Source organism: Suillus subalutaceus (genome assembly GCF_016647625.1).
Source record: "Suillus subalutaceus strain FC151 chromosome Unknown DFJ58scaffold_32, whole genome shotgun sequence".
Lineage (NCBI taxonomy): Eukaryota > Fungi > Basidiomycota > Agaricomycetes > Boletales > Suillaceae > Suillus > Suillus subalutaceus.
The window spans coordinates 278,840-296,131 of record NW_024540281.1 but is presented as its reverse complement, the minus strand read 5'-3'; the positions used below and the strand labels follow the sequence as shown (position 1 = coordinate 296,131).

The 17,292-nt window shown below is 48.8% G+C and overlaps 5 protein-coding genes across 5 annotated transcripts; 3 read left to right on the top strand and 2 right to left on the bottom strand.

Annotated features, from left to right (window-relative positions):
- Nucleotides 1–4,221: 4,221 nt before the first annotated feature.
- DFJ58DRAFT_779299 (armadillo-type protein) lies at nucleotides 4,222–8,643 on the top strand. Its single transcript, XM_041389682.1, has 16 exons — nucleotides 4,222–4,264; nucleotides 4,344–4,415; nucleotides 4,476–4,565; nucleotides 4,646–4,779; nucleotides 4,834–5,103; nucleotides 5,155–5,206; nucleotides 5,257–5,373; nucleotides 5,430–5,557; nucleotides 5,610–5,721; nucleotides 5,775–6,092; nucleotides 6,156–6,711; nucleotides 6,765–7,138; nucleotides 7,187–7,272; nucleotides 7,324–7,397; nucleotides 7,452–7,678; nucleotides 7,735–8,643. Exons 1-16 carry the CDS (start codon nucleotides 4,259–4,261, stop codon nucleotides 8,371–8,373), a joined length of 3,255 nt encoding a protein of 1,084 aa, XP_041245739.1. The 5' UTR covers nucleotides 4,222–4,258; the 3' UTR covers nucleotides 8,374–8,643.
- A 92-nt stretch (nucleotides 8,644–8,735) lies between these two features.
- DFJ58DRAFT_874582 (uncharacterized protein) lies at nucleotides 8,736–11,688 on the top strand (the record flags this gene model as incomplete). The annotated part of the gene is made up of 3 exons (XM_041394400.1): nucleotides 8,736–10,161; nucleotides 10,184–10,940; nucleotides 10,995–11,688. The coding sequence occupies 3 exons, from the start codon at nucleotides 8,736–8,738 to the stop codon at nucleotides 11,686–11,688; spliced, it is 2,877 nt and encodes a 958-aa protein (XP_041245738.1).
- A 238-nt stretch (nucleotides 11,689–11,926) lies between these two features.
- Nucleotides 11,927–12,914, bottom strand: DFJ58DRAFT_779293 (outer dynein arm light chain 8). The gene is made up of 3 exons (XM_041389681.1): nucleotides 12,463–12,914; nucleotides 12,228–12,321; nucleotides 11,927–12,176 (listed from the first exon to the last, which is right to left on the bottom strand). The coding sequence occupies exons 1-2, from the start codon at nucleotides 12,725–12,727 to the stop codon at nucleotides 12,260–12,262; spliced, it is 327 nt and encodes a 108-aa protein (XP_041245737.1). The 5' UTR covers nucleotides 12,728–12,914; the 3' UTR covers nucleotides 11,927–12,176; nucleotides 12,228–12,259.
- A 3-nt stretch (nucleotides 12,915–12,917) lies between these two features.
- Nucleotides 12,918–13,542, bottom strand: DFJ58DRAFT_779292 (uncharacterized protein; the record flags this gene model as incomplete). The annotated part of the gene is made up of 2 exons (XM_041389680.1): nucleotides 12,918–13,419; nucleotides 13,442–13,542. 2 exons carry the CDS (start codon nucleotides 13,540–13,542, stop codon nucleotides 13,185–13,187), a joined length of 336 nt encoding a protein of 111 aa, XP_041245736.1. The 3' UTR covers nucleotides 12,918–13,184.
- An 874-nt stretch (nucleotides 13,543–14,416) lies between these two features.
- DFJ58DRAFT_779286 (uncharacterized protein) lies at nucleotides 14,417–17,169 on the top strand. Its single transcript, XM_041389679.1, has 12 exons — nucleotides 14,417–14,942; nucleotides 14,994–15,092; nucleotides 15,143–15,373; nucleotides 15,427–15,520; nucleotides 15,568–15,643; nucleotides 15,694–15,818; nucleotides 15,876–16,125; nucleotides 16,178–16,259; nucleotides 16,310–16,602; nucleotides 16,666–16,674; nucleotides 16,729–16,824; nucleotides 16,885–17,169. Exons 1-12 carry the CDS (start codon nucleotides 14,536–14,538, stop codon nucleotides 16,968–16,970), a joined length of 1,848 nt encoding a protein of 615 aa, XP_041245735.1. The 5' UTR covers nucleotides 14,417–14,535; the 3' UTR covers nucleotides 16,971–17,169.
- Nucleotides 17,170–17,292: the final 123 nt, after the last annotated feature.

Here is a 17,292-nt window from a genome sequence, read left to right as displayed (position 1 = left end):
ACAAAATACTAGAATACCTGGTTATTACTGTAAAATACTTGAGTCAAAAAACTGTCCGCATGAGTCACCATTTTGTGAGCCTTGTATCTCCACCATATCTCCACCGATTCCCACGGTGTAGGGCTCAAATGAAAGCCCTGAAGCCATACTACAATGTGGTATAAGCATGTTTTTGAGGCATTTGTTTGTTCTCACACAATATTATAGATAGTGAAAAATGCCAAAACATACGGACGGTTTTTTGAGCCACTGTATGGTCATTTTCATTGCAAAACCAAGTACCGCACTCATCATTTGTTAGCACGAATCCAGATCTGCTCACTTGGCCGCTGTCCGTGACAGCATCAAGCGTGCTCACGCCAAGCAACTGGAACACATTACTATGATTGGTGAGTGATTACCGGTGACATCTGCTCCGCTTGCTGATTTCATATAGGTCACCTTGAACAACTCCATGACGAGCTCCTCCGACCAAGCCACTCTTGTTGACGGTTGGGCAGCTGCCATGGCACAGCTTGGACTCACTTCTATGCTGTCGCCTGGACCACCGCTTCTACACCAGACGACGCCCAACCCAGGAACCTTGATCGAAATTATTCAAGACTGACGACTTCACGCACAACACTATTCCTAAGGTCCCCTACGACCAAATCCTGAAGACTCACAACGGCCTCCCTCGCTGTCCCCTACGACCCGGAGCTTCACTGCCCATGAGGTTGAAGGCGACCACTGGCCGCGCACAAACTATCTCGTCGCGCCGCCTAGCCTATCTCTGCAGTCTTTGATGTCGGATGTCCCCTACGACCAAATCCCGACACAACCACAAACGCAATGGCCTCCTTCCTGTCCCCTACGACTTGGAGTTAAAGCCCACTGCCCGCGGCTCGCATATGCGATGATCTATCCTAAGTCCCTTCTCTTTTCTTCGTCACCTTGTAAATGCCTCCCGATTTGTTCCCTTTCTCTGTCTCTTGATTTGTTTCTTTTTCTTTGTATTTCTCTTATCGGTATGTACTTGGCAGACTTTTTTTTTTTTTTTTTTTGCTTCAGAGTGGGGTCCTTTGGGGTCGTAGACCCTATGGTGGACATAGTCTCATCATAAGCTTTCTGTTGTGCATGATGGGGGTAATATACTAGGGTGGGTGATTCAGACTCGTACTCCGTCACATGAAGTGAGCAGGTACAAAAGGATCACTGCAGGAAAGGGATTATGTTAGTATAAGGATAGTTAAGTGAAGTGCGCAGTGTGGGAAACACAACAAGAAGAGAACTCTGTAAAGTACTCTTCAAATGTTGGGTCAAAATTGCTATGCCTAGCTGCTATTCGACCCTAAAGGATTTCTGTACTAGACTCAGAGCTCAGAGAGTAGAAATATCATCAAGCAAAAGACTGTCATTCAGACTGGTACTGACACTGGTGAAAGGGAGACATGATTATGTAAGCAGTAAAAATGCGAACATAAACTAAGGAAAGTGGGTAAGTGAAGGTAAGTAAAAATGGGGAATATCAGCCCAGGGAAAACTATATTGTCACAGCGGGCTATCGTGTTAGCTGTTGATGTTCATCTGATGTTGCGTGCTGCTGCTTTCGTTAGTGCTATCTGTATTACTGATTTGGTCCCTTTTGTTTCCGACAGCGATGCCACAGGATGTGATGTCTTTTCCTTTCGACAAAGAGTATGGTGACGGGAATTATGTTGCAAGTAGTGTATGTTAGATCTGTGTGTTTTTTACTAGTATGTTTTCTGATACAATATTTACAGCTCACCGAATGTTGGTTTGAAGTGGCCGGTACTATTTATGAAGCGGATTAGGTGAGGGGTGACTTTCTCGGATGTGAGTATATGTGCGATGGACGTTGCGCTTCGTCGAACAGCGTTTGCGAATATGTGGCATTCACGTCTATACTGCGGGCAATCGAATAGATAATGGTATGTGGTTTCATCAATTCCTGGACATATTGGACAGTGTGGAGTGTTGCTCTTGCTTATTCGATGCAGGTGGTAGTTCAGCGGGATGTGGCGGGTGCGGAGTTGGATGTAGATGCTCGATATGCGCTTGTGTAGACCGTTGGTGAGTTTGAGGAACTTCGAGGAGGGCATTGATGGATCTATTGTTTGCAATCTTGCGTGTCTCAGTGATTTTTCCCATATTGTCTTCCATTGTTCTCTTGACTTGTTCTTGTGCGCTGCTTTCAGGGCAGCGGCGCTGCAGAGTAGTCGGCCAGTTTGCAGGTACTGTGGTAGGTCTCGATTGGGGCTGTTCTGATGTTGTCCTTCAGCGGCCTTTTTCGCTTCTTGGTCTGCGTGTTCATTGCCGTGGACCCCTTCGTGTCCTGGTATCCATCGTAGCGTTAGGTTGAAGTCGCCGGTGTCTCTTCGCTGTTTTGCCAAGTATCTTGTCATCTGGTCGACGTGTCCGGCTAGGAATCCACTCCCTTCCTTGCTGGTTGATGTTCCGCATTTGATGGCAGCCTGGTTGTCGAGGAGGATTGAGATCGGGTATACTATGTTGGGTTCAGTCACTATCAATTGGGTTGCCAGTGTGAGTCCTAAGGTTTCTGCTTCGTATACGGTGTGCTCCTCATTGGTTCCTAGGTGGTATCGTAGTACTCGTGGTTCTTGTCCTTCTCACATCAAGATTGCCGCAGCTCCGATTCCTCCGTTATGTCCTGAGCCGTCGGTAAATATCTGGATTTCGTCCTTCAAGTTACGGTGTTCACTGATTGCATTCTCCTTCATTTTGGCTATTCGGGTTGTGTAGATTGTGTCGGCAGGTAGTTGCGTGCGTCTGTCGGATTGGGTCTACAGTCTCCATGTCTTTGGGGAAGATCCGGAACGAGTGGAGAAGGTTGTGCAGTGATGATCTGTGCGCTTGGACATTATGGTTCGTGATCCATTTGAGCTTACTATGAAGAGGGTGGGTCTGAGGGAGTGTGGCTAGGCGTACTGTGGCTCTATGGCATATCTTCTGCAGGAGTAGGGGGATCGGTAATAGGTTCGCTGCCTGTGACTTATGGACACATCTTCCTTTTATCAACATGTACTCGACAGACGTTGAACTACTCATTTCTTTTGTGACTTGTAGACGCATTTCTCCTTGTTTCTTTTACAGTACAGAATCATTTTTTCCATATTTTCGTATATGTATGATGACAAGTATTAGATTGTGTATCGTAATATCTGAATCCGATTTTCTTCACATGATGCACTCTTCGGAACACACGCTTGAGGTTGATAGTGCGCACAAGTGAAAAGGGATTGGTTTCGCACATGGATTGATAATGCTGACAAGAGATATCAATTCAATATTGCAAGGTAGACGCATGAACGAAGTCAAAATCAGGGAGGTTCATAGCTTCCTCACGGAAGTTGTTATAGATGTGCATGGTTAGGATATAGGCAGGCGTGTAAAATTGCACCTCAAGCATCGCGCCGCCTTCTCGGGCTCACATATAATTGCAACGCGTCAATGCAGCAAGCAGGGTGGATGACTCTGCTTTGCAATCTCAGTAACAGGTGGAGTAGCTGCTTGTAAGAAGCAATCGCCTGCGGTCAGAAGATGTTAATGGTGACTCACAGTTGCCCGATATTGAATCAGCGCTTGATATGCAGCGCTATATGGTACCTTTGTGAATACGATTGGTCAATGCTCGTGCATCTGTTGGATAAATTCTGTCATCTCTGGATATCGTAGGGTTCAGTGACAGAGGATCAAGAGTTTATCGCTGAGTACTGGATCTGCAGCAAACCATGACCACACGCACACCGCATAACGTGGTGGAAACAAAACACAGATAGATAATCGATGCAGGGCCCAAGCATGATTAAATCAAGAGTGTTCTGCTCACGGATTTAATCGGCCAGGTGGTTATTCAGAATAACCATCCTCGCCTCATAATACGTCATATCCACAGCAGCTCGTTTTATGGCACAGATAGACCTGATCGAGGCGTGGTTTTGCTTGAAAAGACTGAATGATGAGTGTTAGGACTGTCTGATAAAACTGTGACCATCAATATCTTATCGACTAGTCACGTTGAACAATACCGACCTAAGACAACAATAGAAAAGTCAATGGGAACAGACTCGTGGCGTACGCATCTGATAGGTGCGGTCATCAGTCCTCGGATTGACTAGACCATGATCCGTGGCAAATTTTTCTGAACTCCGCCAAGTTTTTAGATTAGGGAATATTGCGATCAGACACTCATCTATTCCCCCTACATCTTCTTTATCCTCGTTCACGACTTTTAAAGATGGATGTACGTGCAGATCAATACCTGAATCCTTACTTTCGAGTCCGATCTGATTAATTTTTGCCTCTATCGCTTGTTTTAACAGCCGAATTTTGTGCAGGGGCTGCACAATCTATTACTGCAGTCTACTTCAAACGATACCAACCAGCTTAAAGCTGTAAGATCGCCCCATCAGACGCGTTATTCATCGTGTTTCCTGACTTTTCATGTGTATCAGGCAACAGCTCAGCTTAATACTGAATACTATAAAAATCCGGCATGCATATCTGCACTCGCACAAATACTCGCCAGTTCGCCAGAATCCTCGGTAAGCAAACATCATATCGGCGTATTTTTGGTTATTCCTCATTGCTATTGGCTATGTGCGCGTGAATGTTCGTCTATTAGGTTCGCCAACTGGCTGCAGTCGAGATGCGGAAGCGTGTTGCTCAAAAGAGTGGTGATCTATGGATGCAGCTCCCGCAAGATGTCCGGTCGCAGATCAAGGACCAGCTTCCAGTTTTGATACTCGCTGAACAAGAGTTTGTCTACCTCCTTACTTCCGAAAGACGCTCCTGATTTTTCTGATGCTGTAGTAAGCTCGTCCGACACTCTGCCGCACGTGTCATCGCTGCTGCTGCTAGCATCGAGCTCGCAGCTGGAACATGGCCACAGCTCCTTCCGTGGTTACACCAGTCATGTACATCAGCGCAAGTCGCACATCGTGATGTCGCCATCTTCATTTTGTTCACTGTCCTCGAGAGCATCGTGGAAGGATTCCAAGAGCATCTGCAAAGCTTTTTCAAACTCTTTGAAGGTCTTCTCAATGATCCTGAGAGTATCGAAGTTCGTATCACGACTGTTCGGTGCGCCTGGTTCCTCGATTGATCGTAGGTGGTGAACTAACCTACGTCAAGGGCATTGGGTGTCATCGCCCAGTATATTGACTCTGACGATAAGGCCGACATCGTGCGTGCAAATTATTTTCTCGAACCAAATTGTCTCACTGCGTGCTACAGAAATCTTTCCAAGCACTTCTCCCTGGTATGATCCGGATTCTCGGGCAATCCATCGAGTCTGGGGATGAGGCTGGTGCTCGCCAACTATTTGATGTATTCGAGACTCTTCTCATCCTTGTGCGTTTTCATTTCAGTTTTCGTTGACTTGGACTTATCTGCGAGACGCCCTGCAGGAAGTACCAATTCTGGGCCCACATATTGCGGAGCTGGCATCCTTCCTCCTTCAAGCTGGTGGAAACCGCAATCTTGAGCCTGAAATCCGTGTTTTGGCCCTCAACGCCCTTAACTGGACTGTGCAATAGTGAGATTGTGTTAACGTTGATTTCATGAACGTACTCATGTTGTCTTTCTAGCAAAAAATCCAAAATCCAAAGTCAGGCCCTTGCTGGAGCCATTTTGGAGGGCCTCATGCCTATTACCACCGAACCTGAACCCACAGATTCCGACGATGACGCTCCTTGCCGTGTACGTAACTTTGACTACTAGCTGAAAGTGACCCCTGATTATCGTGATTCCAGTCTGCTCTTCGTATCATTGATGGCCTCGCCACGAACCTTCCTCCCACCCAAGTCTTCCCTGCTCTCCGAACACTTATATCTCAGTACTTCTCTTCTCCAGATGCGAACAATCGTCGTGGTGCAATGCTTGCGCTTGGCGTGGCCGTGGAGGGCTGCAGCGAGTTCATGACGCCTTTGATGAGCCACATTTGGCCTGTTATTGAGGCTGGTCTCCAGGACGGTGATAATTCGGTCAGGAAGGCGACATGTGTTGCCGTTAGCTGCTTGTGCGAGTGGCTGGAGGAAGAGTGCGTTGCAAAGCACGCTGTTCTGGTTCCTGTGAGTACAAAAATATTTGTCGCGACTTGATACCCATGCTAAGATATATGTGACACTTTTTAGGTGATCATGGGCTTGGTGCACAATCCTGAGACTCAGCGTTCGGCTTGCACTGCTCTTGATGCACTGCTTGAGATCTCGCAGGATGTCATTGAACAATACCTCCAGCTTATTATGGAGCAACTTGCTGGTCTGCTCGATACCGCGCCTATCACTGTCAAGACTGTGGTTACTGGAGCCCTCGGTAGTGCGGCACACGCGTCAAAAGAGAAGTTCCTCCCCTACTTCCAGCCAACCATGAACAAGTTGCAGCACTTCCTTGTCCTCACTGGTGAAGGCGAGGAGACCGAGCTCCGCGGCATCGCTATGGACGCTGTTGGAACGTTCGCAGAAGCTGTTGGCGTCGATGTTTTCCGCCCATATTTCGCGGACATGATGAAGCAGGCGTTCCAAGGTATTGAGATGGGCAGCGCACGTCTTCGGGAGTGCAGTTTCCTGTTCTTTGGCGTTATGGCTAGGGTGTTTGGCGAGGAATTTGCGCCATACCTACCAAGCGTTGTGCCTCCGTTGTTGCAAAGCTGCAAGCAAGCTGAGCATGGCGAGGATAATGTTGCTACGTGTACGGTTGTCCCTTCCTCTCGAACGAGTAGTTTTCTGATGGATTGTTTCTAGTTTCTAACACTGACGCTGCTGTTGCATTTGCATCCGGGTCCTCTCCTACAAACGCGATCTCTGTCACGGATGACATCGATGCCAATGGGAACCCCCAACTTGAGATTGAAGACGTTGACCTCGACAAGATGCTCGAAGTCAATAGCGCGATTGCAGTTGAAAAGGAAATTGCTGCAGACACGATTGGAACGCTCTTCGCTGCCACGCGCGACCACTTCCTTCCTTTCGTCGAGCCCTGTGCTCTCGAGCTCGCCAACTTGCTCACGCATTATTACGAGGGTATTCGCAAGTCCGCGACGGACTCTTTGTTGGAGATGGTCAGGACGTTCTACGAACTGAGCGGTGCGCCAGAATGGGCCCCTGGGGCGACAGTGGTGAGTTGCAGTTACTATGTCTGAGCATTATGTTGACGCAGGGTCTAGGCTGTCCCTCTGGAGCAGAGCGTGAAAGAGCTCATTGGTCACAGCTTGAAGCCCTTGCTTGAGATGTATGAGACTGAGGATCACAAGTCAGTCAATTTATGTTCAGTCGTGTCCTCTTACTGACCAATTTATCACAGGACCGTTGTGGCGTCGTTATGTCTTGGTCTTGCCGAGACCATCAACAAGATTGGACCGGCATTTATTGAAGGCCGTAAGTCAGATCATCATCAGTACTTTTTTTGGTTAATACTGACATGTGGTGCAGACCTCGATGTCATCTGCAGCATCGCTGTACAGGTCCTTGAGCAAAAGGCACTTTGCCAACAGGACCCTGATCAGGATGAAACCGAGGAGGCACCCGAAGATCAAGCCGAATATGATTCAGTGCTCATTTCCTCTGCAGGCGACTTGGTATCTTCACTTGCCAATGCACTGGGCAATGACTTCGCGCAGGCATTCAGTACTTTCTTCCCTCTCATCTCGAAATACTATGTAAGTTCGAGTTCTTTCCAGCGCAAGTTCAGGTACTGACTGTATTTCGCTTGTAGAAGAAGAGCCGGTCGATGAGCGATCGCTCGTCCGCTATCGGTTGTCTCGCAGAGATCATTGCTGGCATGAAAGCCTCTGTCACGCCCTCGACAGAGCCTCTGATGGATCTGTTCTACCGCGCGCTCAGCGACCCGGAACCGGAGGTCCAGAGCAATGCATGCTTTGCCATCGGTCTTCTCGTTGAACACTCTGAAATCGACCTTTCGCCGCAATATATGCATGTCCTCACTGCCCTCCGTCCCCTGTTCAACGTCTCGCCCACTGATCCTTCAGCGAAACTCAATGCAAAGGACAATGCTGCCGGTGCTGTTTCCCGTCTCATCATCCGCAACACTGCTGCCGTCCCTCTGGACCAGGTTCTTCCTGTGTTGATTGGCAGCCTCCCGCTCAAGACCGACTACCTTGAGAACCGCCCAGTTTTCCGCGCTATCTTCCATCTATTCCGCACGAACCCCCAGTCGCTCTTGCCGTTCATGGATCAACTGCTTGCCGTGTTTGCTCATGTCCTTGATCCCAGTGGACCCGAGCAGATTGGCGATGAGACAGGGGCTGAGCTGATCGCGTTGATTGGTATATTGAACGCAGAAGATCCAGGGAGAATCCAAGCAGCGGGGCTCAGCGCCTTCACAGGAGCATAATCCATTCATATTTCTTTTCCATCATGCACTTGTCTTCCTTTTATCACACTACAACGCTTGTCTTTCGGATTCCATGTTTCAGTCCCTTCCGCTTTCGTTGATTTAGATTACTTACAGAGTTACTTCACATGCTATCTTCAACATGACTCATTTGTTCACAAGGGTAAACCGTAATATGGATTTGATAAATGTTCACACTACCTATAGTCGTGACGCGTTGTTTTTGCGTATTTGTTAGTTCCCTGTCTCAATCAATCATCATTGGCTTTCCAACTGACCGATTAAATAATTCGAAATCTGAGCTCGCTGGCCGACTCGTCTTCCAACGTGCGTCGTCGTCGCGCCTTACGACTCCCATCACTATGATTGTCACTCTTTTAACCCTCCTCGCTGCCGTGTCAGCGGGTCGCGCGACAGTAACTGTCGACAATCCGCTGGATGGCCAACTGCCGCTTATTGCTCGTGTTGGCGAAAACTACACTTGGTCCTTCAGCCAGTTCACGTTTTCAACCGACCTGGACCAGGCTCTTTCATACACCGCTTTAGGCCTACCGAGTTGGTGCTCGTTTGACAACGCAACTCGAACGCTCTACGGCTTGCCTTCTGCTGCAGATGAGGGCACGCCGCAGGTCACCATGAACGCCTCAGACTCTGAGTCCTCGGCAACCTCATCGTTCTTCATCTGCGTCACGTCCTATCCTCCTCCGACGCTTGAAATTCCTCTACAAAAGCAATTCTATGCAGGCAGCTCCGCGCTCTCATCGGTGTTCTTTCTATCCCCTGGATCGGCTCTTGAAACGGACGAGTTTGTATTCAGGGTCCCATCTCAGTGGTCTTTTAGCATCGGTATCCTCAGTGACACGTTCTCGGCCCAAAACGATCTATACTACGCGGCCTTACAAGCGGATGGAACACCTCTTCCTGAATGGCTTACATTCAATACAAATACTGTGACCTTCGACGGAGTAGCGCCATCTGAGGCTAATCTACCCACGCCTTGCACCCTATCTATAGATGTCCATGCGTCTGATCAGGAAGGCTATAGCGCGGACACTGTTTCTTTCGACCTTGTCGTGGCTTCTCACGAGCTGTATGCACTATCAACTCTACCCACTGTCAATGTCACAGCCGATTCTCCTTTCAACTTCACGGTCATGGCTGCTGCCGATTTTACTGGTATACTGGTGGATGGGCAGCCTCTAGAACCTACAAACGTCACCGGTTTGTCTATCGATGTGTCTGCGTACAAAAACTGGCTTCAGTACGATGAGGAAAGTAGGACGCTTTTTGGGATCCCGCCAACTGGACTTTCTGTAACGAGCGCTACGAACGGAGGACCTGTCCTGCCTGCCAGGCTTACCACTGACTTCAATCAGACCTTGGACACGACGATCTCTCTGGCAGTTGTGTCATCCTACTTTTCTGCCTCAGACCTTGGAGTCATCAATGCGGATCCAGGGCAGCAAGTCCGCTTCAATCTGGCTCAATTCTTCTCTAACAAGGCCGATACTGCCCAAAATCACAACGACGTCAACCTTAGTGTTACCTTTTTCCCCGATGCCAGCAATTATTTGAGCTTCGATCCGGTCTCTGGGGAACTGTCCGGACAGATCCCGGGCAACTCACAAGTCCCAAAGATTGTAGTCACCTTCATCGCCTACTCCCATGTCACGCACTCCACTTCCCACGCAACGCTATCCGTGGTATCTCCACAGAAGGAAAATCAGAGCCAGGGACTAGGAACGGCGAACTCGGGGGGGGCGCCAAACAACGACTCTGATCTTGTCTGTCGTTTTTGGTGTAATCGGAGGCCTGCTTTTCCTTGGCGTCGGTCTGGCCCTCTTCAGGCGTTGCGCAAGGGTTCGAGACTCGGCCTTGCTAGGCGAGGAAGGCGCATTCGCTTGGTCGGATGCGGAGAAGAGGTACTACGGGATGGCTCCCGTTGAAAACAATAGCCTTCGTGAGGAAAACAAGAGTTACGGCTGGTCCAAGGAGGCGGACACGAGCGCAACCTCAGAGAAAGGCAGTCTTGAACTCAGCCAGCGGCAAGGGAACCCGTTTCAGCCCATTGAAAATCCGCCGTCGAACACATACGGAAATCTTGGACTTGGCCTCCGGCGTGTTGTTCCTCAAACGCCTTCGACTGTTCACGCTGATTGCAATGGTGTCATGAAGAAAGCGGAGTTCCTTGGGCGGATTAAGGAGACTGCAAGGAACGTGAGCGACAAATACAAGCGCAAGGCTGCTCCAACAAGGCCCGTCATCGGTTACCCTACGCCATTGACATCAAGACATGCACGTCAGGGCGTGGATGGGCTTCCTCTAGAAGGCGACTACATAGATATCAAGGCCACCCCATCTTCACAAGATGTACGCGAAAATCCCTTCAACGATTCGGAGTTGAAGGTGAAGCGAGTGAGTACGATGACTAGTTTCATTAGTTCTCCGTCGAACTCTACGGATGAGAGGTCTATCCCACGAAGGCGAGCCGATTTTGCACCTCCAAGGTCGCCGCGGGGCCCGCGAGAGCCATCACCTGCTGCTGTCAAGGATTCCGCTCGCAGAAGGTACATTTTTCTTTTCGTCGTATCGATTTGATATTGACTGGAAGCATCCTTCAGCATTATCAGGGAAAGCCTACAGAGCACAAGCATCGTTTCCTATGAATCACGTCCTGAGACTATCCAGACTATTCACACCGCCGAGGAGAAGCCTCGTCTCAAACAGTTCACAAATTCTTCCCGAGTTCCTCCTCCGCGGTCTCCATCTAGTAATCAAACAACGCTAGATGTATCCCCGGGAACCAGAAGAATCGCCAGCCAGACAGCAAAGGTCTACCAAGAAGGACGGGACGCGCACCACGCTAGTATTGATGAGCTTCGCATGGGCATGCATTACGTTCGCACGCTCGGAGAAGGCTCATCGAACGTGCGCTCTGTATCCGACGAGTCATTCTCGTCGCTCGCGTCTTCTCAGCCTGTCGGTGTGGGGACGGAAAACACCGTCTCTCGATTCATCGTACGGACCGGCGAGAAGTTCAAGTTCCGCATTCCCATGAAGTCCATCAATGGCACATATCGCAAGTTGGAGGCAAAACTGATGTCGGGGCAAGCTCTCCCACACTTCCTGCAGTTAGAGCTGAAGGGGCACGGCGGTAACGACAAGAGAGTGGTCGAGTTTTATGGGATTCCTACAGAGCAAGACCTTGGGGAGATACAAGTGGGCGTATTCAATGCGGAGGGTGGGGAATGTCTTGCAAAGGTGATCGTTGAGATAGTTGGAAGGAATAAAAGGTCTCCGCCGTTGACAGGGTGAGCCGGCTCACATCGTGTCGTACTCGATTTGTCCACGCTTCATGGCTTTCTAATGGACCAGTGGACTTGGTATTATTTGCAATTCTATGTACCTTAGATTTGATTCATTCACCTTCTTTCCACGGTGTGCATGCAAACATAACGCCGTTGCCGGACACCCGCAGGAGCGCTGTCATGAGATCCATCGACCTGCCACGGACAAGGTCACGCTCTGCGATGATTGCACGTCATGATTAGTGTTACTGCCATCAAATACCTGACATATTTAAAGACATGTGTGCATGTCTTGGCTCAACTTGATTCCCAGACATTGCGGACTAGAGACTTATCAACCAATGTTCGTTTCATAAGGGTGATCTTCCACGAAAGTAATGGTAATGAACAGTCTGTACACGAAAAGCGGGGACATTACAGGTGTGCGAGGCAAATGCGGATCCAGAGGAACGTACAATACACGTGGTGAAAAGCAGTTAGTCGTGTCTGTCTGTACTACAATTATTTTGGTTAAAGGAACGCGCGATCTGGGGTAAGAAAACTCACATTGATCTATTCAACGTGGATCTACAGTTGTTTCATGACTTCCAGATGAGGATAGCAAGCGATCCGACGTAGAAATAGATAAAGTGCTTGGTTTCTGGAAAAAATAACTCAGATTAGATTCCTTCCCGCGAGGGACAGAAGCGTAAAAAATTTGTAGGAGATCGATGAAAGCAAACAGGTTGCATAAACACCACGTCCGGCGATGGCCCAGCATCACAACGCACAAAAGACATACCATGAGTCACGTAGCTGCCAAAGTTCTTTCCGACAACAACGTGCCACGTAGGGCCATGTCGTCTGTCGAACTCTTTCTTGATCTGTGCAGCGATGTCCTTCTCTATGTTATATTTCTCGAGAGCAGCAGATGCGATCTCAACGCTCTCTTGCTGCATCTCTTCAGTCATATCCACGTTCTTGATGATAGCCTTGGGCCCGCCGGCAGAATTGTGTTCTCTGGGACTGGAGCCAGTGTCGGTAGATGTTACTGCGTTGTCTGCCATGGTAGTGAAGTAAAGAAGAGAGTAATCTGGAATGTTTTTTCAGCTTTGTATGAGTTTATATATGTCTTAGATAGGCCTGCCTTGAGTTTTTGGGCGTACAGGTGGCTTGGCGTGTGGTTGAAGGGAGAGATCGCGCTAGAAAGTGCTGTTGACTTTAATTTTTGCACGTGGCTAAAATGGGTTAACGTATCATCATGTTTATCTGTACCACATGCTCTCCGCACGCTCCTTCAATATTTCAATGACTTATTAGGAATAACTAATCTCCAGATCCCATAGTTGCCGTGAGCTAGTCCAGGATGTTGCGTTCTCGCACCTTCATTTTACCCTTGCATGATGGGTTTTGGTCAGTATTCTATTGACTTCTAATCGGTATAGGCTGTGTCCATCGCAGGGCGTGCACATGCAACAGAACCTTCATCACAATCAGCATGTGGATTCGAAGGACATCCCGTCCCTATCTCCGCACTGCGCAGGGTACACGCAAGTCTAGTATGTGTTCTTGTCGGTTCCCATTGCCCACTGCTTTACGGTATTCCCCTCGGACCACTAGTCGATTTGGAAGCATGTTCTCGCCAGGTGCCGCCGGCTTCGCTGATAGTAAATATACAAGGTTTTGATTTTTCCAATTGTTTGCATGGAACTGCTTTCCCTTTAAATTTGGTTGTCTTATGCTTGTTTTATGCGGAAAGCTCTTCTCGAGCGCCTAAGCACATTTCCCTTGCCCCACAAAGGATGGCTACTGCAATGAGGCGAAACCACCAGCTCACACGCCAACCCTGGTTTCGCCAACCTTTATTTCCGTTGACCTGCATGCGCGCATCGCGCTTCGTTGTGTCAATAAGTCGTACGTATGCCGCACTGCATCCTGCATTTGATATATCGTATTCACGTCTAATATTGTTCCACGCCAAATCTCAGTCAGGCCCGGGGACACACGGAAACTCAGTGTACACGCAGCACCGACCAGGACAAGGAACCACAGCAAATGGTCACAGGAGAGACAGTTGACGCCCATCCAGTCTATTCTTCCCAACCTGGGGAACCCGCGCTTCTCTTGATCAAAGGCGTCGAGACGGTAACTACTCGATTGGATATCGATGTCACTAGCCCGGTGGGTGCCTAAAGATTGTGGAAAGCACGCTCAAATTAGATAACTTCCCGCAGGCCCAAAAAATGTGGGATAAATTAATTTTGGAAGGTCTGCCGCTTGAAATTCAGTTCTCGTACAGCAAAAGCCAGTGTTCAACGTTCAATGCTGAATATCATGGCCAATGGCAATGCACTTCCAGCTTGTCGTACCGATTCAAAGGGGCAGCACGACACTCACGGTTTATGACCTGATATGGATTCCCTCCTTTTTGATTTGTTATCAAACCATGCACTATCCTATCTCAGTCTACGGGGAGCCATCTAATATCTAATATTATGCCGCAAGCTAACGAAGAACACATTCAATATTTCGACCTAAGTTGGCGTACTTGACACTTCCGATCCAGTGAATACCTTCTGAACTCAGTGTGCTCGCCGTCGTCTACCTTCTCAATCCGCCAGGTGCTTAGTGGCAAGCCAATTCGGAAGACAGCATGGCACGTCCAATTTGGAAGACAGCGTGGCACAGTGTCACAGAGTAGAACCCATGTCTCCAATGGCACTAATTCCAGCTCATGCATGATTACCAATTCGCCCGGGCCGGTCACTCTCATGTGACGTCATGTGCATTGGTATGCATCCAGTGACCTTATCTTATGGTTGTGTTGTCTGCATGACTTTCTGACGGCGGGAAATTCGATTCTCTTCCTATCTTCATGGACCAAACAGCACAGATAGAGCGAGAGCCTTTCGCTGACGAGAAGGCACCTTCCACTGTCCAAAACATGCACTGGAGAGCTAAGGCAGATCCAGAGCTTGTATGGCACGCAACTCAAAACTACAAGCGTCAACGCAGCACTGTCCGATCGAAGATCCTTGGTTTTGCATGTTTTTTGGGTCTTGCATTGTTGTCCCATCACTTCTGGCCATCTCTTACAACCAATGCCTTCCCCACTCACGAGAGCCAGAGGTTACTTGCTGTAGCGGATGAGATGTGTCCGCAAGTCTCTGCTATCACACCTTCGAGCCACGCGCTGCTAGTCGACTCTCTCGATAAGGAGTACGGAACCAAAGAGTTCAAACTAAAGGCATACGAGTCACTGGGAGGCGCCGTAAGGATTCCGTGCGTACTCTTGTCTTGGGGATCGTTTCTTTTTCATTCAAATTGTTATAGGACCGTGTGCTATGACGATCTTGGCACTCCAGAAGAGGACCCGCGATGGAAGGTATTCGATGAGTTCCATACCTACATCGAACAGCGTTTCCCAAAAGTGTAAGTAGCATATATCGGTTATACTAAAGCATCACTAAGAGCAAAACAAGCCACGCCTCTCTACAGCGCACCAAGATTGCGACCTATGCACTTGTCTATCACTGGCAAGGAACAGATACGTCTTTGAAGCCACTTCTCTTGGCTGCGCATATGGACGTGGTCCCCATAAACGCTGCAACTGAAGCTGACTGGATCAACCCCCCTTTTTCGGGTTATTATGATGGTGAGTGGATTTGGGGGAGAGGCAGCTGCGACGACAAGTCTGGAGCCATCGGCATCATGTGCGTAGTAAAGAATAGCATAAGCGTCATCGCGATGCTGAACGTTAGGATAGGACTGCCATCGAGACTCTCCTTGAGCAAGGGTTCAAACCTACAAGAACCGTCGTCTTAGCTTATGGCATCGACGAGGAGCGTGGTGGCCCAACTGTAAGTGCATTTTTGATTTGACTGAGAATATTCCAATGTTGTCATAGGGAGCTGCAGCAATTGGAAAGTATCTCGTAAAGACCTATGGAGAAGATTCCATCTCAATGATTGTCGATGAAGGAGGTAAGATGACTTTTCGATCGAGTTGCACTCGAGTTCTTAAATCCATAAAGGAAAATACTCAGACTTGAGCGGTACTGTGTTTGCAACTCCCGCAGTTGCTGAGAAAGGATACTTGGACGTTCGTGTGGATGTTCTCACACCTGGAGGGCACTCGAGCAGACCTCCGAGACATACTGTAAGTACACCGCTGTACACACGCTGTACACACAGTGACATGTCTCATGGTGCGCAGGGCATTGGTATCCTCGCCGGCGTTGTCACTGAGCTCGAGGCGAACCCACACGTCCCGAAGCTTGCACGCGACCGAACCTACTATCAGGGTCTGCAGTGCAGGGCAAAGTACGATGCTGGGTTCCCCTCTGATATGCGCAAACTTGTCATCGAATCGCAGACTAGCGACGAGAAGTTGCATGAGCTGGAGACAAAGCTTGACGATTTCGACCCAGAATACTCTGCTTCGGCAGGTACAACTCAAGCCATCGGTAAGTAAACAAGGTCATCTCACGTTGGCAGCTTGAAGGAACAGTTGGTCAGACATCATCTACGGTGGCGTTAAGATCAACGCACTGCCTGAAGCTGTTTACGCCATTACAAACCACAGAATCGCAGATCACAGGTATGCGAACGCAGGCCACTATCCAGACCAATCCACTTACAATGAACCAGCTCTGTTTCTGAACTTCAAGACCGATTTGTGAGCATCGTCGCACCTGTTGCGGCAAAGTACAATATGTCTCTGGATGCATTTGGGAAGCAAATCAACCCCGAGGCATCTACATGGGGTCTTGTGAAGGTTTCAGAGGCATTCGGCGCGGGATTAGAACCTGCACCTGTCACCCCAACTACCGGAAGCGGGCCATATGAACTGCTTTCGGGTACCCTCTTGTCCACGCTGAAGACCAACCTCCGTACGGATGACTTCCCCGAGTTTTCCGTCGTGTCACCTGGCCTTTCCCTAGGTAGACTAGCACTTTAATACTCTATATCGGTCGATAGCTAACGTATTCATCCGATAATCGCAGGAAACACGGGTGGGTGGCGCTTATGACGAGAACACGGAGATAATCTGAACATGCGTTTTCCAGACACAAGGCATTACTGGAGCCTTACCAGACACATTTTCCGATATAACCACCGTGGTGCCACTGATGGCTACAATGGCGCGCATACCATTAATGAAGGTAAGCAGGCTGCCGCACTACCTGCTGTTTTACTCAATAACACGGTGGTCTCGATTCTAGCCATGAGAGCAGAGGGCTTCTTGGAACAAATTCGCTTCTTCACGAGGTTGATTCTGAACGCTGACGAAACTAACCTCCTGGAGTAAATCTAAGCGCAGCGATGGGAATGGAATCTAGAAATAGCCCCTATGTCGCTTGTTTTCATATGGCTCTTTCAAAGAGTGACTTCGCTTAGTAGCCGCGTGTGATCGTTTAGTTTTAGTAGCTAGTTATCATGTAAGATAGGAAGTCGTGTGTTGATTTCAGCGCATGGAACAAACGAATAAACGAATTTCGCATGGAAAACTTTCGTTGGGGACTTCAAGTTGGGGAGTTACATAAATATTGGTGTTCCCGCCCCCCCGTAGCAAGTCTTGCGAAAAACAAGCATGGAACGTTGAACGTCAACGTTGATGACTCTGACTCCGA

Excerpts from the sequence above, each read along its gene's own strand:
- DFJ58DRAFT_779286 (XM_041389679.1), top strand. The coding sequence starts at position 14,536 with ATGGACCAAACAGCACAGATAGAGCGAGAGCCTTTCGCTGACGAGAAG. Across the intron at positions 15,644-15,693 it reads AATGATTGTCGATGAAGGAG|GAAAATACTCAGACTTGAGC; the intron begins GTAAGATGACTT and ends AAATCCATAAAG. Across the intron at positions 15,819-15,875 it reads GCAGACCTCCGAGACATACT|GGCATTGGTATCCTCGCCGG; the intron begins GTAAGTACACCG and ends CATGGTGCGCAG.
- DFJ58DRAFT_779299 (XM_041389682.1), top strand. Across the intron at positions 6,712-6,764 it reads CGAGGATAATGTTGCTACGT|TTTCTAACACTGACGCTGCT; the intron begins GTACGGTTGTCC and ends GATTGTTTCTAG. Across the intron at positions 7,273-7,323 it reads TATGAGACTGAGGATCACAA|GACCGTTGTGGCGTCGTTAT; the intron begins GTCAGTCAATTT and ends AATTTATCACAG.
- DFJ58DRAFT_779293 (XM_041389681.1), bottom strand. The coding sequence starts at position 12,727 with ATGGCAGACAACGCAGTAACATCTACCGACACTGGCTCCAGTCCCAGA. Across the intron at positions 12,322-12,462 it reads TGGCAGCTACGTGACTCATG|AAACCAAGCACTTTATCTAT; the intron begins GTATGTCTTTTG and ends TATTTTTTCCAG.